General features: G+C 36.4%; 1 protein-coding gene across 10 annotated transcripts in view; it reads left to right on the forward strand.

The window, feature by feature from the left end:
- CDC14B (cell division cycle 14B) overlaps nucleotides 1–19240 on the forward strand; it is a 46605-nt gene extending 27365 nt beyond the window's left edge. Inside the window, exons 8-15 of one of the 10 annotated variants that reach the window (XR_012626976.1) lie at nucleotides 619–706; nucleotides 1044–1274; nucleotides 3048–3186; nucleotides 3317–3470; nucleotides 4240–4340; nucleotides 6806–6949; nucleotides 12561–12677; nucleotides 16032–16048. Coding sequence is in view for 8 of the 10 variants with exons in the window: in XM_074855166.1 (XP_074711267.1) it covers nucleotides 619–706; nucleotides 1044–1274; nucleotides 3048–3186; nucleotides 3317–3470; nucleotides 4240–4340; nucleotides 12561–12677; nucleotides 16032–16071 (870 nt within the window). In the remaining 2 variants the exon portion in view is untranslated. Of the gene's footprint in view, nucleotides 1–618; nucleotides 707–1043; nucleotides 1275–3047; nucleotides 3187–3316; nucleotides 3471–4239; nucleotides 4341–4654; nucleotides 5007–5178; nucleotides 5246–6805; nucleotides 6950–7689; nucleotides 7948–12560; nucleotides 12678–16031 lie in introns of those variants that run through there. The other 9 variants (XR_012626977.1, XM_074855168.1, XM_074855169.1 and 6 more) reach the window with 9 other exon arrangements.
- Nucleotides 19241–23049: the final 3809 nt, after the last annotated feature.

Raw genomic sequence — 23049 nt, forward strand, 5'->3', positions numbered from 1 at the left:
ATGCATATGCTCGAGCAATCTTGATGAGAAGTTCAAGGGCATACAAGTCCCAAGTCTAACTGAATTCTGGAGAGCAGTTGAAGTGTGTATCTGTGAACACATGGCAAAGGTATAATAGCACTCTTTGAGGTAAAGAGTGAAACAGGGCTGGGAAACTCCAGGTCCATAAAATTCACTTCGGGGCATGGGAAATTAATGTGACAGTGAAGGACTGCAATTCTTGACTATATGGAGTCTCCGAAATGCAAAGCTGCCAGTTATCTCAAAAGAGAAAATTGTGTTCTTAGAATCAAAAAAAATCATGATTTAAATAGTGAACAGAGATAAGGCCAAGGTCATAATCTAGAAACCTATAAAAAATTAAAAATTGAAGGTTGCCCTTCATCTGAAGGGCATCAGTTGTGTTGTTCTAAAACTCTAATTTAGAAAGAGAACACAGGCAAGAAAAGTGAGGTTGAGAGCATCTGGCATCCTCCCAATGGAACAGAAAACAGGAGATTAACATAACTTCCTTTGGCAAAAATTGTACATCACTTCTATCTAGCATGTATTTTGAAACAATAAGGAAAAGCCTGAAAATACAGGGATAATGATAAACCAAGCATTTTCTCTTGACAGAGAGCAGAAAATGGAGATTTTAACTGGATAATACCAAACAAATTCATTGCCTTCAGTGGACCTCATTCAAGAAGTAAAATTGAAAATGGTATGCTTAAAGAAGGAGGTGGGGGACACAAGCCCACTGCTTTCTTAGTTGATTGTTATCAGTAAGAACAAGCTTTAAAAATTGTTCCTCAAACAGTGTGTTTTTTCCTTGGCTCTTTTTCTTTTATAAGAACCCTGGCAGTAAAATTTTAATGCTTGGTTTAATTGTATCTGACCTAGGTGATTATGTTAAAATTCCATTTTCAGTTAGTCTATTTCTTTATGTTGAACATGAATTCTATTTTGAAAGTGTTTTCATCTCTTGTTTTTGCGTCTTTGTTTATTTCTACAGTTTGGGCCTTACTCTCTTCTTTTTTTTATCTTATTTTTTCAAATAGGGTATCCCCACCACGCCCCAGAGGCTTATTTCCCATACTTCAGGAAACATAAGGTCACCACTATAATACGCCTCAACAAAAAACTGTACGATGCCAAACGATTTACAGATGCTGGATTTGAGCATTTTGACCTCTTCTTTGCTGATGGAAGCACACCTGGTGATACTATAGTTAAAACATTTCTAAATATTTGTGAAAATGCTGAAGGTGTTATAGCTGTTCATTGCAAAGGTATAGTATAAAACCAATTTATATTACAAGTGATGCTTATAGTTACAGTTCCTGAGGTATTTTGTGCTTTAATACCATTATATCTAGTTATTATTATCTCTGCCAAACTGCAGCTTTTCCATACAAGTTCTTGCTATACTTCTGTTCTGTACTTCATCTTGTGGTTTTTCAAGTTCCAGAAAAATCTTCCCAGCTATTTTCAAGAATGAGGCTGGGGAAAGTGAGCTTGCCAGTATTAACAGCTCTTTCTGCTAGAAACTATTACCACTTCCAAAGGATGCTTTTGAGCAGGAATGTGAAGTCTTGGCAAGGTTTACAGGTGTTTATGAAAATACACGGTTGAGTATACTAAGTGATAGACTTCTGAAAATACCAGTGCAGCTTTCTGAGGAGATTCCTCATGAAGTATGAACGTTCTTCCAGAACCACAGAAATCTTTATCCCTCAGAAACCCTTTATACTAGCTACATTGGGCATGCTCTGAATATCTGTTCCTCCAGAGTTAGACTGCCAAGAAAAAGATACTCAGAGCGTGCCCAATGCAGCTAGTATAAATAGATGGTTTTCTGTGGTTCTAGAGGGACCATGTTTCCCTTCCCACACCATCTTTAAGAGTCTATCAGATATTTGTTCTCCACAAACTTTGCATCACTAGCATACCTGCTAATGCTGTGATTGAAGGAGAAAGTCCTTTTCTTAACCCATTTGCCTGGGACCTGCAAAGAGTGAGTTCTTATTCGCGGATCTGCTATCCATGTTTAACAGGATTATACTGTGAAGAGGAAGAATTGGTAAAAACAGCATCTTGACTGTTAGGAAGCCAGTGCATATTCTTACTCTCCACTGAGATGATAAATTTGGGCATGACACTTAATTGATTATGCCTGAATATTGAGTATCAGTGGTACAGGTGCTTTGTTTTCATTCAGATTAAGATGGTTTTTGATATTTATCATACTAATGGTGTCTAGACTACCTTATGTTCCTCAACCTGCTCTTAGTCTTGAGAAAAAGTAGAATGCTGTAGCCTGTTGTTGAAGCTGGGCAAGGAAAGTGCTGTGTGATTGTCTTGGCTATCGGGCCATACTGAAGATTTTATACTGGTGTTGATCAGTTGATTGTTAAATGAGAGGGTGATGTGTGGTTTGACATTTACAGCAAGTGATAGAGGAGAGGAGCCACATAGCTGGAGCTGTCCTCCTTTCCTTTTCATGTTACCCAAGGTAAATAGAACTGTTTTGAGGGCCATTGCAAATAAGGTTCCTCATTCTGAAGTACTTTTTGCCTGTGTTGGCTAGTACCCAGATTAGCTTATTGCAAAATTTGTCTTTTGCTTGGGAACAAAAGTAAGAAATTAGTTAGAGGAGGGGTTGGAAGAGCAACTGGTTTCAGTGCAATGTATGATCAATTTGCAAGAAGGTGCTTTGAGAATTTGGAACAAAGCCAGCTGGTTTATTGCATGCATAAAAACATTTCCATACGTATATACATATTCATAGACAGGTAAATAACAATAGATAGAGTTACAGATATTTGTAAGGTCACTGCCTTTGGAAGGTTGCCTCACTCAAAAAATGTGAACAATGTGTTAGTAACCTTGTACATGGAAAAAAAAATTCAAAAGGTAAGTTGTGTTTACCAGGTTTGATCAATAACAGGTTTGTTTAATAAACAAAGCAAGTAACTATTTGTCCAAGTAACAATGTCTGTAGCTACAGCAGATTCCAGATGAAGATGGATATATAAAAGAAGCCATTCTTTTATCTTACACAGCTGGTCTTGGACGAACTGGTACACTTATTGCCTGTTATATTATGAAGCATTATCAGATGACAGCTGCTGAAACTATTGCCTGGATTAGAATAAATAGACCTGGTTCAGTGATTGGACCACAACAACACTTCCTGATGGAGTAAGTAGATTGACTATAAATGATTTCAAAAATAGATCTAGATGTTTTTTTCTTCTTCTTTTGTTGTACACTTAATAATCTTTGGTGTTAATTTGTTGTGTTTGGGGCTTTTTTTTTCATATTATGATAGCAAACAGGCAGAACTTTGGAGAGAAGGAGATATTTTCCGTGCAAAGTTGAAAGGAAACCGTAAAATTGCTGTAACAAGAATTCTGTCAGGAGTAGATGATATTTCAATCAATGACACAAGAAACAGGAGAACCATCCAAAAGGACATTGAACTGGTAACCATCTGAATATTGTGTTCTTGTAAAAGTTGTAACTGCTGTTGAGAATTTTTCAGGTTCTGAACAAACCTGTGGGTACACTAAAACTCTGTTAGTCAGATTCTTTTTCTGTTTGCCATTTTTATATCAAGGGGTATGAGGGGGAAAAAAAGTATGGACAGCAAGTATGAAAAATGAACTGCAGTACATAGGTGAAGTAGGAGCATCCTTATCATACTTTAGTCTTTAGTAATTAGGTAAGTATTAGAACAAAAAAGGTGCTCATGACTTGCAATCAAAAACACTGATTTTGTTTTGGATTATCTGTTACTTCACTGTATTGTTTAAAGGGAAGAGATGAAAGGGGTTTTGCTATTTTTGGTTTCTAAGTAATTGCAACTTCTATAATACCTTTTGATGCTACCTTTTTTTAAAAACGGTAGTGCTGTTTTAAAAGGCAAGTGAAGGAGGCAAATGCTGTACTTGAGTGAAGATTGTACTGTACCTAAGCAAAGACTTGATAATACGTTTCTGCTGTTTTAAAGGCAGATAGCGTTCTGATGCATGTAATTCATGACACCACTTGAGGGTTTACAGCTCTAAAAGCAGCAAACGGGAAATGGGAAAGAACAGAATTGTATTTATGCAAGTGAATTTCCTTTGATTTTATGCTGGCAAACTTTCCTGTTGGGATAATTCTAACTTTAAGATTTAAGATAAGGTTAATTCTTAAATGTCTGTCTATATTTTAATCTTGGTTCATCCCTTCCCCCCTCCGCTTACTCAGTACAGCGATGAAGATGAAACAAACTGTGTAACACAAGGTGATAAGCTTCGTGCTCTGAAAAGTAGAAGGCAGGCAAAAACTCCAACTGCATCTCCTCTAACGTAAGTCAGTTTCTGAATGTATAACTGCCAGAAATACTTTTATCCTCTTCTTTATGCATACTTTGCTCTGCCCCCAGAAGTCTGTTGCCAAGACTGCTTTCACTGCTTTAAAACAAGCACGAGATTCACCATTTCTTTGAAGGCTTGGTGAGCGCTAAGGAGGCAGGAGAACCTGGTTGAAGAACTGCATTACTCAATTTCTAGTTTTCTGCATTGTTTTTGATTCCAGTAGTCTGCTCTTTACAAGTTCCTGTATTCCTGAATGTTTTACTTCTAGTTTAATCACAAACATTCTCTTGTCTTTCCTATGGTAGTATAAAAATGGAAGAATGTGACTCTGTGTGGTGGTATTTGATTGGCTGAAATAAGGTACGAGCTGTTTTTTGAAGTAAAGTCGGCTGCCTAAGAAGAAGAGTTGAAAGAAGAATCTTTAGCTTCCTTTCATTTCCTCTTCCTTGGAAAGAACTTTCCCTAAATCCTGTGGGCTTTGAGTTAATGGCTGGTAGATCTGGAAGGCAGAGAGAAGCACTATTTCAGTGCATTTCTGTCAGGGAACCTGGTATGCTAGTCTCTTTATTTTAGACAAGTACCGAAACACCACCTGTAAAAGAAAGTTCATAGTCACCTTTGCATCTGTTGTAGCTTGTAGCAACTGTAGGTAGACAAACTTTCTGTCTGCCCTTAAATAAACTACAAGAGAATGCAAGACATACCTGGATCTCATTTGATTGCTAGGAAAGGAATGGTGGTGACCTCTGACTGTCAGATTTTTGCAAATAACAGCACCAGAGTTACGTACCAAAGGCAACTTAGCTTTTGTTATGCTGTCTTTCTGTAGGGGATGATGGCTGCCTTTTTTGTTTTAAGTCCAAACAGTGTCATCAGACTTTTAGAAAAAGTGAGAGGTATGTAGTAAGAATGTGCTGAAGGTAAAGGAATATGTCTTTGGAAACCTTCATGCATTGTTTTATATGAATTCTGCTTTTGTTTTAAAAGATTCTCTTTTGTTCATGGTCATCATTTACACAGGCAATCATATAAGCAGATTTAGAACAAAGCCTGTACCCAAACAACATTAAAAAAAACCCCAAAACACATCACCTCAGTTACCTCAAATAGCACAGCAAAAACCAGCTACCTTGCACATTAGTTTCTGAGGCTTAGTTTCCACTTCATAATATGTTTTCATGAAAGGCACTTTAAGTCATGTAATAAACATTGTAAAAGATGTCATTTATTCTATGCTCCATAGAATGAATGTAGACTGTATAATCTATTCAGAGCCATTGTCTTAATATGCAGAAGGCTTATCAGCTATTAAAATATTATTCCATTCATGAAGCATTCTGCAACATGACTGCTCTAATTAAAACTAGTTAGCCTGTGTTTCTGTAGAATTAAAATAACTGATCTAGAGCTAGTTAGGTTTTATAGTATGCATTGTGACACAGGGAGTTGGAATTTCTCTCCTCCTGTTCCCCTGAGTTATTTGTATGGTTTGCAGCTTGTGCTGAAATAGTTTGGTAAAAAATGAATGTATAACTTCTTACATTCTCTGTGTTACTATTATTAAACCAAAATATTGCTAGGAATATTTAGCTGCCCTACATGAGTCAGAAGTCTTCCCTACTAGAAGAGGTGTCAGTCTTTTTTCTTTTTAGTTCAGACTGTTAAAAATAATTAATCTTGCAGTAAAATTGATAAAATTTATCTAAGCAAACAAAAAGAAGCTTTTAAATCCTCTATGTAATTCTGTTTCACATAAAAATTTTAAAAAAGGCAAAATAAGAGCACCAGAACCTGGGACAATTACAGTCTTTGAGAGCTAGTGGCATTGCTTATGTTGAACTCACAAGGGATTTGTGTATAACGTTTGTTAACGTTTATTGAAGTTGGTTGTGTAAACTCTGTATGCTTTGATGAATGGATACTTTGTATATGTTCTAATAAGCAATATTCTGCACCTTTAGCAAAGGATTATGAATTAGTTTTTGCTACTTTAAACACAGAAGGGTAATATACCCCATCATCTGAGTGTTACATAAGTTATTTGTTCCTTCAAACTGATCTAGCTCTGATCTAATGTTTTAGTATTAAAACATATGATTGTGAAGTAGGATGTATGAATATAGCTCATCAAACTGCCTAAGAGATGACAGCAAGTGGTCAGAGATGTACTGCTCCACCATGCACTTGTTTTCAACAGAGTGATAAAGACTTTCTTTGGAATAGACAACTTTAGTGAGGATTTCAGAAAATTGTCTTTGATTCCAGCAACACACGGACGCTACATTTGGCAATTTATAGTTGCATGGATTATTACAGTCATAGAAAGTAAGAAAATGCTTGGCAAAGGTTATAGAACAATATGCTTTTGAAGAACTTGAAACAAGCTAAAATGCACCAATAGCTTTTGCTTTTGAATTTTTGTTCATCTTTTCCTCCCCCTCCAACCCCTTTTTTAGATGGCTCCTAGCTATGCTGGTGTCTACACTGTGTAGCATTGTCATCTGGTGGATTGTATGTGGCTCCCTTCTGCCCAGCCTGCTATTCTGTCTAGATGGTTTAAGAACATAGTAACCATCAGGACCCCCTGAGAGAGCCACTGTGTAAGTGTCCCATTCCATTTCTCTACAATAGTTCACACTTTCTGTCTAGTATGTCTCATAAATGCATGTTTTCATATCATGTTTCTTACTGGCTTTGTTGCAAGAGTAAACTTCACTGCTCTGGCTTTGTTGTATTTTTGTATATATTATTTGGAATAACTGAGTTATTTTTCTGGCTGGCTTGCAATACAAAAGGTGAAGAGCTTTTATAATTAGGATATTTCATAATTTTGAAGACTTTCTTCTCTGCATGCTCCTGCAAATAAGCAAAACTATATTTATAAAAAAGGAAAAAGTACTGCTTTAAAATATGATCCTATCCTTTGCATATTGCAAATGAAGATGTTAGCTCCAGTTTTACTTTGAAATTCATGAACTTGCACATGTGCTTAGTTTCCCAAAGGGTCATTTTAGTCGTGTGAAATGTCAAGAATTAGAATTTGTTAGAAATGTCAGTAGGTCTTTCTTTTACTAAGAGATTATAGTATTACATGCCATAAGAGATGGTAAAACGGGACTTTTTTCCTTTTTAACATAACAGATGAGGCAGGGTCAAGGCTCACTTGTTTACCCAGCCAATCTTGTTTCATCTTTTGTTCTCAATTATTTTTTTATAGAGCTTTATGAGAGTAGTTAAACCCCTTCTTTCCATTACTTGGATTGAGGAGCTGAGTAAAGCCTTAAAAGCGTATTAGTTCCTTGAGTACAGCTTTAACTCTTTCTCTACTCTGCTTTGTCAGAATGGTTGCAGTGATTGCTGTGCCTCACCTCCACTTGAAAGATGCAGCATTTTCATCACAGGACAGCTTCCATTTTTTGGCCAAACAAAACAGCAGCCCTCAGAACTGCCAGGAAACCCAGACAGGAACTTTTTGCTTGCTACTGTGTCTCCCTGGAGCTGCTCCACCACCACCACTCTCAAAGTGAAATGGTTACTTTGGGTGAATGCTTGAAACTTTGGTGCTCTCAGAGAAAAAGTAGGTCAGAGAAAGTGTTTTACACCAGAGTAATAAGTAAGAAAAGGCATTCTCTCCTGGCAGAACATTAAAGTTAAGGGTTTGTGTACTTCTTACCTTTGGCCTTGCAACTTGTCTGCACATTTAAAAAGCATGGGACGTTTCCTGCTAAAGTAAATGGTGTAATAACTAAAGAATGAGGACTGGGGGACTTGTGAACAACTTAGTTATCCTATTAGCCTTAGCTAAGGTCATCTTAATCTATTCTTTTGGAGGAAAAAAAAAAAAGAACTGAAGATCACTTTAGCTTTTTTTTTTTTCCACTGGTACCTAACTTTATCAAAGAACATATTTAAATGAGAGGCTTGTTTTCAAAGTTTTGCACTGAATGTAGCAGTATTTCTTGTCTCAGTGTTTTCCAGAAGTCAGACCTCAGATTTCTAAACACAGACTAAAAAGCTAAACTTAAAACACGGGTTAAAAATTTGAAACAATCTGTCCTTTGTTTTCCTGTACTGAAAGATCAATTTCACTCAACTATCATCCTTTCTTTCTCTTATGGTATCTGTATTCTGTCTAAAAACTCCCTTGCCAGAGAGAAAGAGAAAAGACTGTGTGGTGATGGTAAATGTGTCATAATGCAAGCAATTGGGTTACTGGTGCTGCTGCTCATATCCAGGATTGACAATCATACAGTGTTGATTTATGTCTGGAAGGAGAAAACACTTAAGCTTTTCTTAAAAGGTAGACAAACGTTCTTTCCATTATGCAGCTAGTGTCCCTTGTGTTTTAAGAGATCAAATTATCAATCAGGATTGTGAATCTGTCTGGTCTAGCCTGGCAGTCCTGTTCGTTGAAGTCCTGTAGATTGAAGAGTATCAGTCACTTGTTGCCTATCACTGACTTGGAACAGTGATAGAGGTCTCAGGCCTGTTTTCCTAAAAATCATAAGGATGAGGTGATGAAGGAGAAAGGGCTATTGCATTTGACAGACCTCATAAAACAGGTAGCCTTGGCAAGAATAAAATGCCCATGGCAGGTCAGAGAAGACATGCTCCTGTGTAACCTCTCTTTCCCTCATGCCTCCCTAGGATACTGCAATCATCTTTCTTTCAAAGAAGCTTGTGTTGATTGATTTCTCTCCAAGATATATTACCTTGCTGGCATTTCAAGTTTTGTGGATTTTGTCTTGGGTTGTAGGGTTTGGGCTTTTGTGTACCAATGGTGTACCCGTCCTCCCACCCTGCTGTGAGTTAAATGGTGAAAATAAGTTGTGAACTATTTAAAACATTGTTCCATTTAAGCAGGTTTTGATTTGTTTAAAGGCCAGTATATTACCTTGAATAAGAAAGTAGTGTATAAACTAGTCCAGTGTTTGGGGAGTACGTTAGGTTCAGAATTACCAAGCGCTACTTCCATTACAAATTAACTGGAGATGAAAAACTCTTATGAAATATGGATTATGTATTTTAGTGGGGTGGCTATTACAGCAACCTGTAGCCTGTGTTCAGGAAATGTTCTGCTTTTTTTTTTTTTTTTTGAATCATACTTCACTGAGTTAGAAAAACCTTTGTGTATATTAGGTGCCCTTTCTGCTGGTGTTTCTAGAAGTTGGTTGTTGTCTTGTGCAGCATGACATGCTAGTTTACATGAATGGTTACAAAGCAGTAAGGTAGGTGTCCTGAGGATCTTACCCTTCTCTAATACAGTTTGGGGTTTTTTTTGGTGCTGAGATTTTGGGAGGATTTCCTCTGCTATGGCCTCACGTCCATTATAAAGCCTATCTATCAAACCTACTATCACATGAGGCTGCTAGTCTAATTGTGTTAAACTAAAATTCCACACATTAGTTTCTTCTCTTACCTTAGACACGTATGCAGTAGCATTCTAATAAAAGCTCTGATAGCACTGTTAACTGCTCCTAAGCTGACAGTTGTTGGGCCCCAAGACAGCTCTGGGTGTTTAGTTGTAACACCATATCAGACGATGGTGTAAATGGGACTTTGTGTTTTCCCTGAGGTGCAGTCAGCCTTGGAAGCCTAGAATTTTCGTCTGATTTAAACATGTCTGTGTGATCATTCAGCTAACGTTTTGTTCACAGGGATTTCAATTAATCTTTACTTTTGGGTAGCCATGTGAAGTTGTGTATTGCTGAGATGCAAAAATGACATCCTGACTGAAGAGCAGATTATGTTAAAGGTTCTGCCATGCTCACAGCTGGCTCTGAGCTGATCCCATAAGCCAGCTCCTTCTCTCCCTACCCTTTGGTAAATACAGCAATCTTAGGATGATGTACTTTGTTTGGTTTAAAGGTGCAGTTATATATGGTGACTATTTTTATAAGTTATGTTCCCATTTAGAACTTTCTTTGTTTTGAACAGATAAAATGAAATTCTGGGGGAAGTAGGGACTTACGTATGGTATGTTGAAAAGATGAACATTTAAGTGTTTGTGCAAGACGGTATCTTAGCACTTCATTGTGTTTCAGTTCATATTAGATAAGTATATGGGTTTAAACCATGTATACAGACCTGTTTTCTGAACTTCTGGTGTCTGGAAAGAATGGACACCTATAAGAGAAAGACTATAACCATTAGAACATGTTCCAATAACTTTCTTTCTTTTATATATACATTAGATGTATGTTATACAGAGAGACATTGTATGTATATATTTAAGGAGAAAACATGATTTTTCCATATTTCTGTCTGCATGAGCTCTAATAAACCAGCATGTGCCATGATTTGGTCATACTTATATTTCAGTGACTAAATGTTACAGGGTTAAGCCAGCTTTGTGCCTTTCCATTCGGTCCTGGAAGTTCCTAGTGACACAGATAAAAGGTACAATGCAAGTCTTTTTTCACCGCTGGTGTCATTTTTAAAGCTTAGTTGAAAGTGCAGTAGCCCAGATTTGTTCACGTTGTATGACAACTGTGGCACTGAAAAGAGAATTTTAAGTTTTAATATTAGAATTTGTTAGAACTGGTTTACAAGCACAATAGAAATTATAACGTGAATGTCCAGGTTTTGAGCCTTTTCACCTTGGGCATCCAAGGAAAACAGATTCTTGTTAGATGAATTTGTGTTGTTTACAGAAGCATAATACGATGTTGAAGGTATCTGTTTCTTGTTTTTAGTCTTTTGAATAAACAATTCCTCTGACTTTGAATGTATGGTGTTTACAGTAGAATTTGCTTTCCATTTTGATAGTACCTGCCATTACAATCTTGTATCTTATCTCAGAGGAAGAGAAGACTGTTTGGTTTGAACTTTTGCAAATTAAGTGACAAGATTTTGCAAGTCTGAAATATTAAGAGAGACTTGTTCAAGTAGAAATACTTGAACTTTGTGGTTCTATAGTCATCTGTTTGCTAAACAATCTAGAAGTATGTGGTACATAAGGTTGCTGAACAGTTTTACTGCTGTAAAGAATTTCTTTTAGCTGAAATTGTGTCATCACTGATGCATATTCTAATTCTGGTATCAAACCCAAATAAAACTATGAAAGCATAGGAGTTTTCTCCATTTCTGTTTTTGGTGAATATATTACATGAATATGAAAATATTCATGCTTTTTTCCATGTATGCCTGTCCACTTTTGCTGCAAAAGTTACACTTTATGTTCATATCTATGACTCCTTGAAAACAGTTTCTTCAGCATATTAGGCAACTAGACTACAGTTTATACAACTTAATGAAAGTTTTGATTTCCAATCTAATATAATCTGCTGACACAGATGGACTCAGTGAAGCCACAGAAAATTAGAGTCAAATAACAACGGGGGAAAAAAACAGTAATAGCTAAGTTACTCTTAGCTCTGAATCTCTAAAATGATGCATAGTTTTATAGCTGGAACCTTGCACAGATAGAATGACTAGGGAATAGACATATAAAATTATGCGCTAAATAGCTATCTGTGGACTCCATTGACCAGTTGTCACTTTTTGTCTCCACAGTATCATAATTTCACTACAAGTATTTAGGAATACCAAAGACGTGGTTTCCCTACAAACCAGTTGGCTGGTGGCTAAAAATAGTTGTTTGCATTTCACAATCTGGAATTCATGTAAAGCTGAGTTTTGAGTATGGTGTAGTAATTCCCTGTAAGAGCAAAATGCCAGCATATGCAATGATTTTCCTAGCCTACCGTATATGAAGGGAGTATCTCATGGTTAATTATAGGAGATTTAGACATAGGTCTTCACAGATTGCATTACTTGTTTTTTTTCTAATTTCCTTTCTGTGTCAGTCTGCAACAAAACCAAACATTATTTTCCGGACTTCAGATTTTATATTTTTTTGTTTTGTTGCAGTAATTTAAAATATGATTTCTTAGCCTTTTGTCTTCCAAAAACGTAACAGGAAATTCAAAACCATTTATTCTTTGAAAATCAAAAAAAAAACCAACCCCAACCCAACACCAAGAAAGCAAACTGCTGTGCTCCTAATAAAACAACTTGCATTACCATAATCATAACAAGGATGCTGTAAAGAGAAGGATGTGTTTCAGGCAGAGCAGTTTGCTTTTCAGAATGATTTGTGAAAAGCCAGCTGATACTTGTTAGCTCTACTGCAACTGTAATAGCCTCTTTCCAGTGTTTTCCTAGAAACTTTCAGGTTATGTAATCTTTCTTTTTTCCTACTCTTTCCAGAGTAATTCTGCAGTCCAGTGTTCAGAAAAATAAAACCTCTGAACCTAGCATTTCTGACAGTACAGACATTACTAAAAGAACTACCAGGTCTGCTGCAAGAAAAAACAGTTTAAAAAGGTGAGAGTTACCCTCTTTACAGATCCAGTAACTGTTCTCTAGGTAAATACTTAGAGCTGGCATATCCATTGCTGACAGGAGCTTTTGCTACAGTTCAACTCCTTCTCCTAGTGATGGGAAATGAGAAACAATTTTATGGTTTATGTCCTGTACTGAGAATATCTGGAACCTTAAATCTTATATCATTTATGTTGCTCAGTCTTTCAACTTTGAGAATTTTGTATTGTAATTCCTAATGTGAGTCAAAATTACTGAAGGTGAGGGATTTTGGTAACAAAAAAAGCCTTTCTTTACCAAACCTCTGCCTGGAGTAAGAAGTAGAAAAGTTGTTCACAGCATTAAGTCAATTATTAGTCAGTACATGAAGTCAAAACTTAGAGGAATTTGATGGACAACTGAAATGCAATAGTAGTGGAGAGGTGGAAGTGTATAAAATGCATGTCTATACCAGTACGAGATTTTATACTGAGAGTATGGCCGATACTGAACTTAACCTGTTTGGTAAAGCTTAGTGAAATTTTAAATTCAGATGGATTTATGCAAGACTGAAAGTGCCTTTTGGCCCAGAAGCATATGGCCACGCTACTACTGTGTTTCTTTGTGTGTGCATGTGTTCATGTCCCTCTGTGGCAGCTCTCCAGGTCATTATCAAAGATGAGCCTGAGAGTGTAGCTTAAACAACTTCCAAGCAATTTCCATTGGTTACAATTGACCAGAATTTGTCTTTGTGCTTATAGTGAAAAACTTTTGAATGGATCTGTCAGGTGATTAAAAGACTTGGGAAGAGTAAAGGTGGCAAATGACATAGAAGGTAGTTGTGTAGCTTGATTTACAAATATTGCTGAAGATTCCAAGTTGTTGTGCAACTTTTTCCCCACAGAGCTTTTCTTTCCCCTTTCTTGTTCTGTTACCTGAAGGTAACAAATGTTATGAAATATTCACTTTATTAGGCAAAGGAAATAGTCATTAAGAGTACACTGCAGTGAATTATAGTCAAAGAATTTTTAGCAGCGGCTATATGAATTACATTTTGATTTGTATAACAATCTCTTTAAAATAGTATCTTTTTCCTGAAATGCATGTTTTACTAAAAATCTCAAATATTTCTCAGGGTTTTCCTGTTTGGTTGGCTGTTTTTTCCCTCCACTTTGCATCGTTTTCCCCATGTCAGTTTTGGCCCAAACAGAATTGATGGAATTCTGCCTGCTGTTTTTATTCTACGTGTCCTTCCCAGTTTTAAGCTCCTCGCAATGCTTGGTAGCTGTGTACATGCACACGTGCAATTGAACAGAGATTTTCAGTTCCTCGAAAACACACCTCAGAATTGACCTTTATGTTGTGTGAGATGAGAATACCTATCCTTAGGAGGAAACAACATCCCTAAAAGAGTTCATAGAAGATTTCAGTTATTTTGAAAGAAGTCCTTTAGACATATTGCCAGATTTATGACTCTGAGGGCCAAGGATCAGGTTGATCTCAGACTTCATAAACTACTTCATATTTTAATGGATTTTCTAAAACTTCCATATGCCGTTTCTTCTAACTTTTGAGGTCAAAAAAATTCAGTCACTTTGTGCTTGGATCCAATAATCAAATTTGTCCTAAACAGTTATGTCACAATTCTGGAGTTCTTAATTATCTTGTCCTCTGAGAGGGCTAATTGGGTGCTGATCCCTCTAAAGGGTATTTCAGTATGACTGTAAATTTGCATGGACTTAGAATGCAGTACCTTGTTGTTAATCTTGTAGGTGTCCTTTTATTTTTCCTGTAGCATTTGACAAAACCTCCCTCTTTTTTTTTTTTTTTTTTTAAGCATCCCTTTGTTTTTTCATCTAAGTTTATTTTAATTTCTTGAAGTCTGTGCAGTTTGCATTTCCTCATAGTGCTCAGATTGATTGACCTCCAGATCAAGTGGATTGCAGGGTAGAGGAGAATAATTATTATTACAAAATTGAGATCATGCCCTAGGCAACATCTGTCTTTGTCAAGACCTGGTTGCCTTCTCTGAACTTCCAACATTACTGTGTACCCTTATTTTGTAATTTTCTCGTCTGATATGTTCCAGTGGAAACATCTTGCAGTATTTTTACATTAATCTTATTTGTTGATGCTTTAGGTCATTTTAGTCAATTTTTACTGTAAATGAATCACATTTGCGACCCATCCTAATGGAGAGCTGGGTAATTCATTTGCCATTTCATCCTTCAAACTGTTGGAGATGCTATGATAGAATGCCTCCAGAATGATTTTTCAGCCAAAGCAGCCATTTACAGCTAAAACACTCTGTTCTGACTTTGCAAAGAGAATTAAGGGAATTTCAATCCTATTTGTAACATCCACTGCATTTCCTTTGCGGAACATCTCTAGATGTCAGCTGCCATCTCCAGAAGATCAGTACTGGTAGACAAAACACATTATATCTTGTGATTGAAATAACACTACCACTGAACTGCAAGAAATTTCATTACTAGAGCATTATCCAGAGTCGTCTTCTGTTCATGCCCTTGTTTCTCAAGTTAAGACATCTTTCTTGTAAATTTGCCAGTTACTAAGAAGTTTGTGTTTATATTTTAACAAGGTACGTGCATCAGATCCAAACCAACTGAATCACAGTAAGACACAAAGGAAACAGTCTTTTCTGTGTTGCCACACATAACAGAATTAGCATTGTGTATATAGTAACTGGTTGATTAGAAATGAAATCTTGAGTGATGAAGGAATTTTAGTAGGTAGAGGTGCTTAAGGGAATGCAGGTCAAGTTATTACAAAATAATATTTGGGAGCACGGGGGGAAATGTATGAAAACTGTATGTATAGATTCCTTTATTTCTTTTAACCAGAGAGGTTAACACTAAAACTAACAGAGAGGAATACGCTTGAAAAATCTTGCATGCTTTTGCTTTGCTGGGAATTGTAAAGCAGCCTTCTGCACCCTCGTTCAAACACTGAAAACTACCTGCAGCATTTCAGAGCTTGTCTATACATAATCTAAATCTAGCTTTAAAAAAATTAATGTTTCTTTACTATTCTTTCTACTTTTCCTACAGTCTGATACCTCACAGGGAAAGAAAGAAAAGGAATGCTTTACAGCCAGTGTGCTTAATGAAATTATGGTACTTTGAATCCTCTGTTTCTTTTCTGTATGGAACGGAACCTTTCTTCGTATTGTCTGTGATCAGACCAGTTCGTGCTTTCTTTACAACCAATATTGCTGTGTTCTTAAATGCAGTGACTTTTATCTTCTACTTCTTTCTTTGAAGTATCATTTGCTCATTTAATCTTGCCAGAAATGTTTGCTTCAAATACATACTGAGTACATATTTAACTTTTTTCCTCAAATATGTTTTATTTCAGCAGGCAATCCGTCCTAAGGACTAGAACAGTATTGCGTTAAATTTCAAGTAAGCAACCAGTGTTGAAGAGGATATTCAGGAGTGAAGGGGATGTGACTAGGGGGGATGTGATGCAATTCAAGGAAGATTACTTTGGCTCCATTTTTCAGCGAAAGTGAACCAGAAGAATCTCTTCCGTACTTGTAGAATAAAATGGACTGTCAACATGCTTGGTAGACACTTTCCTTATGTGCTAACACTTCCTCAAACAAAACCAACAAAATCTGTGTACATTCAGACTCAGGTGTAAATATTTAAGCTCTCTATTATAAAGAGGGCTTGCTAGTATGTATGATGCATGTGTAAAATTGTGATGGCAATCACTTAGCTGCTGACCATCAGAAATGAAAAGATGGTGGGAGCTTTTAAATATATAAATCTGTGTTGTCCATTCAGACTGGGCTCAAGTCTCCACTTAAGACTGAAAATCAACCACAAAAGCTTTTTTATGATAGTATTGGTACTCTCCTGTGTTAATTGGCTATTCTTTCTTATTTTGTATGAATTTTTTTATGAAGCTGCAGTATTGAGTACACAAAGTAACGGTTGTCCACCAAAGAGTGCTTTATTTTCAAAGGTTGTGTGGTTTGTTTATTTTGAAAAAATAACTATAAGCAATTAACTTGTTTTTAATAGTAATAGATTTTTAGTTGTTCACAACCAATGGCTGTTAACTAGTTGTAATTGCTTTAAATCTGGTATGATTTTAAGGGGGAGGGAAAACAGCTTACCATTTAAAGCAGTGCTGTCATATTGAAGTGTCGTTACTGTTTCTTCTGCTGTCTTTAAGTCTTTCAGGTGAGACTTCAGATTAGCACATCTAAAAGGTAAGAATAGTTCCTGGGCTTTATTGGTACACTTGGTAACATGTGGATGTCACCAGGTTTTAGCTTTGAGACACTTAACAAGTGCAGCACACAAAAAAGGGAAAATAAGCTTTCTGTACAACTGAGACTGGTAGTGGAACTCGGGGGCAGGCGTAGTTTTTAACATCCAATTAACACTTTACAAACTACAGTTTACCTCTGTTAAAAAGCAGTGTAATTTTTAAAGGAATCTGTCTGAGACCACTGAAATTCTTATCTACTACAAGACTGTCTTCAAACACTGGGAGTGTTTTTTCCCTACCACTTTTCACATTATGAAATCTCAAAGCTGGCTTTGCAGTAATCTATCCTTGTCTGCCAGCTGAAGTTTATAGCTGCATATCCTTCAGATGAGGACTGTTACCACATAGCCTTAAATATGATACAGTTATCTGTTGTTTTAGTGTCTCTTTCAGTAGAAAGTAGAAGAAATGAGAGATCTGAAGCGTTAGCAATGGAAAAACTGAAGTTTTTAAAGACAGAGATTACATCTGCAAGGGGGAGAATTTTCTTTTTACGAATGTCAGTGGGCAGGGTCAGTGACTAGTTTCAGTCTACATCCTTGAAAATTAGGCTTTCTGTTAGGCTGGTGATTTTTAAATGCCAGTATGAATAACCACACACTGGCTTGTAAATATTTGGTGGAAAAAACATCATGAGTTGGAGGGGAAGCAGAATGTGAAATCTAAGTAAGCTTACAGGTAGCATCCATGAGTTTGGACAGTCAAAATTTGCAAGTGTGAATACAAAGAAAACAGAAGAGGCTCAGACCTCAAATATTTTTTGTTTTCCTCTTAGTCTTCACGCTCCCCACCATTTTGTTCCAGGTGAAAAGCACCTAAAAGAGAGGGACTGAATTAACCCTGATACAGTCTTTTTTTCTTTGTTAAGTAAGCCACTTGCCCAAAAGCTGAAGTACGGATAACCACAATAATAGGTATATTGTGCAAATATGAATCTGTGTTTATTTTTGAAGAAAATTCTTATCTTGGAAGGCAGGAGGGATGAAACTATTGAGGTGAGAGGGTGAGAGTCAAACCAAGAAAGACTGTATTATTTATTGTGTTTGGCTTTGCCCTTCTCTCAGCTGAGCTTCCTCTTTTAGCATCTTTGTTTTTAACCTAAAAAGAATCAGTCCATTTCACATTCCAAATTGGAATTTGCCTTTTTAAAAGTAACCAGCAGAGCTGTTAGAACTTTTAGGTTCATCAGAAGTAAATTTGCCTAAAACAAGTGCACAAACACACACAATAGCAACTCTAGCTAAACCAAAACTGCATGTTTGGCAAGAATGTGTTTCAGGATACCCCTTCGACCACCCACTATCTTAGTGAGAAGCACATAAATGTCAAAGGGATTTTACATTTGAACTCTCCAAACAGCCTTATATGGAGAATTAACTCATTACCTCATTGTGTCCCATCTAATCATATTCCTTAGTTTTCATTCTTCTGAATTTTTAGTACTTTGTCTAGCATTTTTATTACACCATACCAAAGCTGTCTTAAGTACAAGAATGAAGAGTGGGCACAGGTGAGGGAGTCCTTAGTTTCTAAATCTTTTTTGAATTGTGAAGTATTATGTGCCAAAATGGAATGTGTGGCTGCATCACCATTGTACCACAGAACAGCTGAAAGAAGTTATTTCTGCTGTCATCAATTAAGAGTATTCCCTTAGAAATTCTTTCCCCTCTTTCAAATACATGACAGATGGAGTCTCTCTTGATCTCTTACTCAAAAGTACACAACATACTCAAAAGCTGTAATATCTTGGGTCAAATTGCTAGCTTCCATTACAGCATCAATAACTTAACTCAGATGTTAACCCAGACCTTGTCTTTTTGCCCCAGTATGACAATAAAGGAAATGTTACTGATGCAAAACAAAAAAAAAAAAAAAGATTTGTAGAGACTTATGCATTAAAATGGAAAAAAAAAAGAAAAATGTGTTGTTCACCAGTTTGTTGCACTGCAGTTTTTATATTAATGGTTTGCAGACTGTTTGTCTTGCATAAACTCATGTACAGACTACCAAGATCTAAAATTTCTTGACTAATCAGTACTGTTCATCCTGATTATTTTTAAATTGTATATTTCTAATCATATTTTTTTAACTTGGATTGACAGAATGGGAGTTTATTTTGCTGAAGGTATTTTTAAGATAAAGCTTCATATTATCTTTTAATATTAAGTAGTTCAAGATGCATTTGTGTCTCATTTGAAAATACTACATATGGTATTTGTTTTTATACAAAATAGTGAGAATTGTAAACATGGATTGTTTAAAATTAAAAATAATCAGAAGTTTGTTTTCTCACTTTTATTTCCAGCATTCTAAAAAAAAATTCAGCACAAAACCATCATATCTGTACCACACTGACTCATATGTGCTCTGAAAAATAATGCAAGAATCTCAGCTGCTTGAAAACCTTTAAATAAGGCACAGATCCTTAAAACATACCATTTATTAATTTCAAAAATAGAGAACTTCTGGCTCTACATTTCAGGGGACTCACTTGGAAAGCAGTAGTAATTATATTTCAATTGTTAGGATACTGTTACCCAGTAAAAAACACAGAAAAGACAGAACATGGAGTTCTAGTTAGTTTCCTTCCTCTAGAATCACATGGTAGTCATTTTTGGAAACAGGTATCATATAATACTATATACTTTGATACTTACCGTGAAAGTGAAGGTTTCTCAAAAGTAAAAACTAAATTTTCAGGAACACCATTTCTTGCATAAAAGTTGATAGTGGTCTAGTTTAGTCTTTTTTAAAAAAAAAAATCCAAATACAACAGCAGAAAATATTGACCAACTCAAATACTTCTAATCACCCTTACCTTACCTACATTAGAAAGTTCAGAATTTACACCCCCCAAGCAGAGACTGTTTCACAAGCAAGTAAACTTTCACTTGCCCCAAAGATACAATTTTATGGCTGGAAAATCTGTGTTCATCTGTTGCAACTTACATGAACGTTTAAACCACCTTCTGACAAACTAGTTGCCAGCTGAAGAGTGAATGATGGGTTTTGCCTGGGAAAACATCAGTTTATGCATGTGATGTCCTGAGAAAAACACAGTTAAGACCTATCACATCTTTAGCAATTTAAGGAGCACTGGCACTAGGCAGGGGAGGGCAGAGGACTAAAAAAATCCGATAGAGAACAACTGAACAGCTGCCCAGGTCAAATTCATTCACAAGTTAGTTCACTGAAAGAATAATCTGTTCACAGTATTTCTGAAAAATTTCAATTTGGCTCTATTTAGCCTCCTTTGCATTACAGTTTCTACACAGCCTATGCAGGAGTAGGTAAAAATACGCTGTAGCAAAGTGGATATGCCATTTAGAAATATTCAAGGCTGGCATTGAAGAGAAACTGCATGCTTTAAGCCTAAGTCACCAGGAGTTTGTTGAGGAAGAGATGTTTGCTTTTTCTTGCATTTGTGGTTTTGGGTTTGGTCTCACACAACTTACCAGTAAGCCTCTAAAACAAAATAAGGCTGAGAGGAGATGGACAAGGGTGATGTGCTTGTGAAGCTCCACAGTGTGATAGACCACAGCTGTCACAAAGGAGATAACTTTATCTCAACACACAGATGACTGGAGGGTGGCCTTTGTTTTAAATAAACAGCTATCAACTGGTAGTGTAATGTTTCTCTCTGAGTTCTTTAAAGAGAGTGAAGGTCTCCCTGAGCTGGCCAGACCAGCATGGGGAGAGTGAATATGTAGAGAATAAACACTATTACATATAAATGACAGCTGTGGAGAGGGGTGAATTCCTTTCTTTGCAAACTTACTGTTATTTACATTAATCTAAAACTCTAAGCTGAAATACAGTAGTTTTTCCTAGGCCACTCGACTACAGTAATCCTAACAGCAGAGTACCTTGTAGTAGTACATTAAAGAGTAACATGACTAAAATCTGCAACACAATTTAATCTCTTCCTAAGATACATGCCATGTTTTACTAGTGATTGTGTATATATTTACACCTGCTACCATTTGCTTTACCAGGAGTGACTGTTAGCAGCAGACATGTACTTAACCGATACAGCTATTTTGCTACCTTAGATATGACATCACTGAGATTGAATAAGTTTTCTTTCCACAGCCAGGCAAAGGAATTGGATCACTGTCACCACTTATAATTAATAATTTCTTCTTGATACTTAGATACTATCAACTAGATAAACTTGAATATGGCTTAAGAGTTTAACAGACTGAAAAAATTGTCACACCTACCTGCTCTAAGACACTTTTGGTTTAATGAGCAGTAACCAACTACACTCAACCTCATTCTCACAAAGTTTTGGCTTGGGTGGGTTATGGTTTGGGTAGCAGGAGGGGGTTGTTTCTTTTTTTTTTTTTAAATTATTAAACACTTAAAATCAGCTTTTTAAACAATCTGCTGACCAAATGCTGATTATATAGATACACTTTGACAAGTCCTTCAAAGCATTCCCCAAAGAACCTATTTGTCATTCTGTTTTGAAAAACAAATCAAAATTAGAGGAATAAAGAGGAACTTTGCAGCAGCAGGAACCAGACTGAAAAATAAACCAATCCTTTCAGCCTTCCCAGAGAACAGTCAGAACTGAACCAACTGCATTACACCAGATTCAGCCCAGTAGCATAACAAGGTTTCAGATTTTTAGTAGAAAAAGGAAGGGTTGCTTTTAAGTATTTCACTGCTTTCCTTAGCAAAAAGAGGTGTTAGTAGAAGAGAATACACCTTCAAATCACAACAAAAAAATAGAGGTGAGCCTTGCAAAGTTCTCCACATCTAGACGTACACTCACCCTGCAAGCAGAAACATAATTCAGACACATTCTTCCCTGTCCAATGGGGTAAGGGGGACAGGAAGGGAAGAACAAGCAAAAAAATTCCAAGAACCCCATAGACAAAATCACTTCTGTTCCACAATCATGAAATTACCATTTTTGGCAGAAACACTCAAACACTTATTAAAAGAGCAGCAGCAGTTAAATCTTAAAACTGCAGTGATTTCAAGTAGCTTGCTCCTACAAGGTGAGTCATATATGTTATTTCAACTACTCAGAAAGCAGTAGCATGGGTTCCTCTAACACCAGCACTTGTTTCCTTTTGCACATTCTTTCTACTGCAAGTTGTATCTCTATGCCACTAAAAGGAGCTCCTTGTGAAATCCAGTATCTCATGTTACAGCAAATTGTCATGTAAGTAATTTAACAATCTAAGAAGAGTCCTTTGGGCAGCACTACTTTGCAGACCATCTATTTAGAGCATATAGAAGAGTCAGTATTCTTTCTAGGATGATTATGTCCTAATTCTGTAAAGCCTTACCACTGAGATAAGAGTTACTTTAAGTTTCTGAATACTTAGAGCTTACTCCAAAGCAAAATAGTTTTTTCTTCCAAGTCTCATCCACTATTTGCTCTCAAAGAAGACTAGTTAAAAGTGAGGCAGAGAACAGGAAAAAAATGAAAGATTTATATTCATTTGCTTTCCCAGTAAATTGAAAGAATGAATACAAGTTGAGCAGGCATTTGAAGACTCCTTTGAGGCTGACAGCTACTTCCAAAATGTCCAGTGTGGTTGTCCTCTCATTTCTTTCCCTCATCACTTCTGGTATCATTTTCTTGTTTCTCAGATCCCCAAGAATGGCACTGAGTGTCCCCTTTGACATGTAACAAGTTGGGGTATCTGGCTCAAGTGAGGAAGTATGTTAAAGCTGCAAGGAAAGGACATTGCACCTCATCCCCAATGCCACACAAACTTCTTGGTAAGCATGAAACATTTTAGTTTGTAGTTGCTCCTGCTAAAATAAAAAACTCCCTTAACAGTTTAGTTCTGTCTTCAGCTCAAAATTCTTACTTTACTTCACCTTCAACATCTTCAAAGTAGTTGTAGATTATATCTTGTTACCAAAGCAAGATTTATGGTTACCTATCAACTCAAAGCAATTAAGCAATTAATTTTAAAGCTCACTTCTGTTTAGAGAGATGTTCAGTACAGTTCTGGGTGAGTAAGGCCTGCTGTTTAGTGGTTTTTTGTGGGTTTGGTTTTTTGTTTTGTTTTTTTGAGACTACATCCAAATATCAAAAGCTTCAATCTGCTACTCTGACTCATGA

Source organism: Strix uralensis, chromosome Z (assembly GCF_047716275.1).
Source record: "Strix uralensis isolate ZFMK-TIS-50842 chromosome Z, bStrUra1, whole genome shotgun sequence".
Lineage (NCBI taxonomy): Eukaryota > Metazoa > Chordata > Aves > Strigiformes > Strigidae > Strix > Strix uralensis.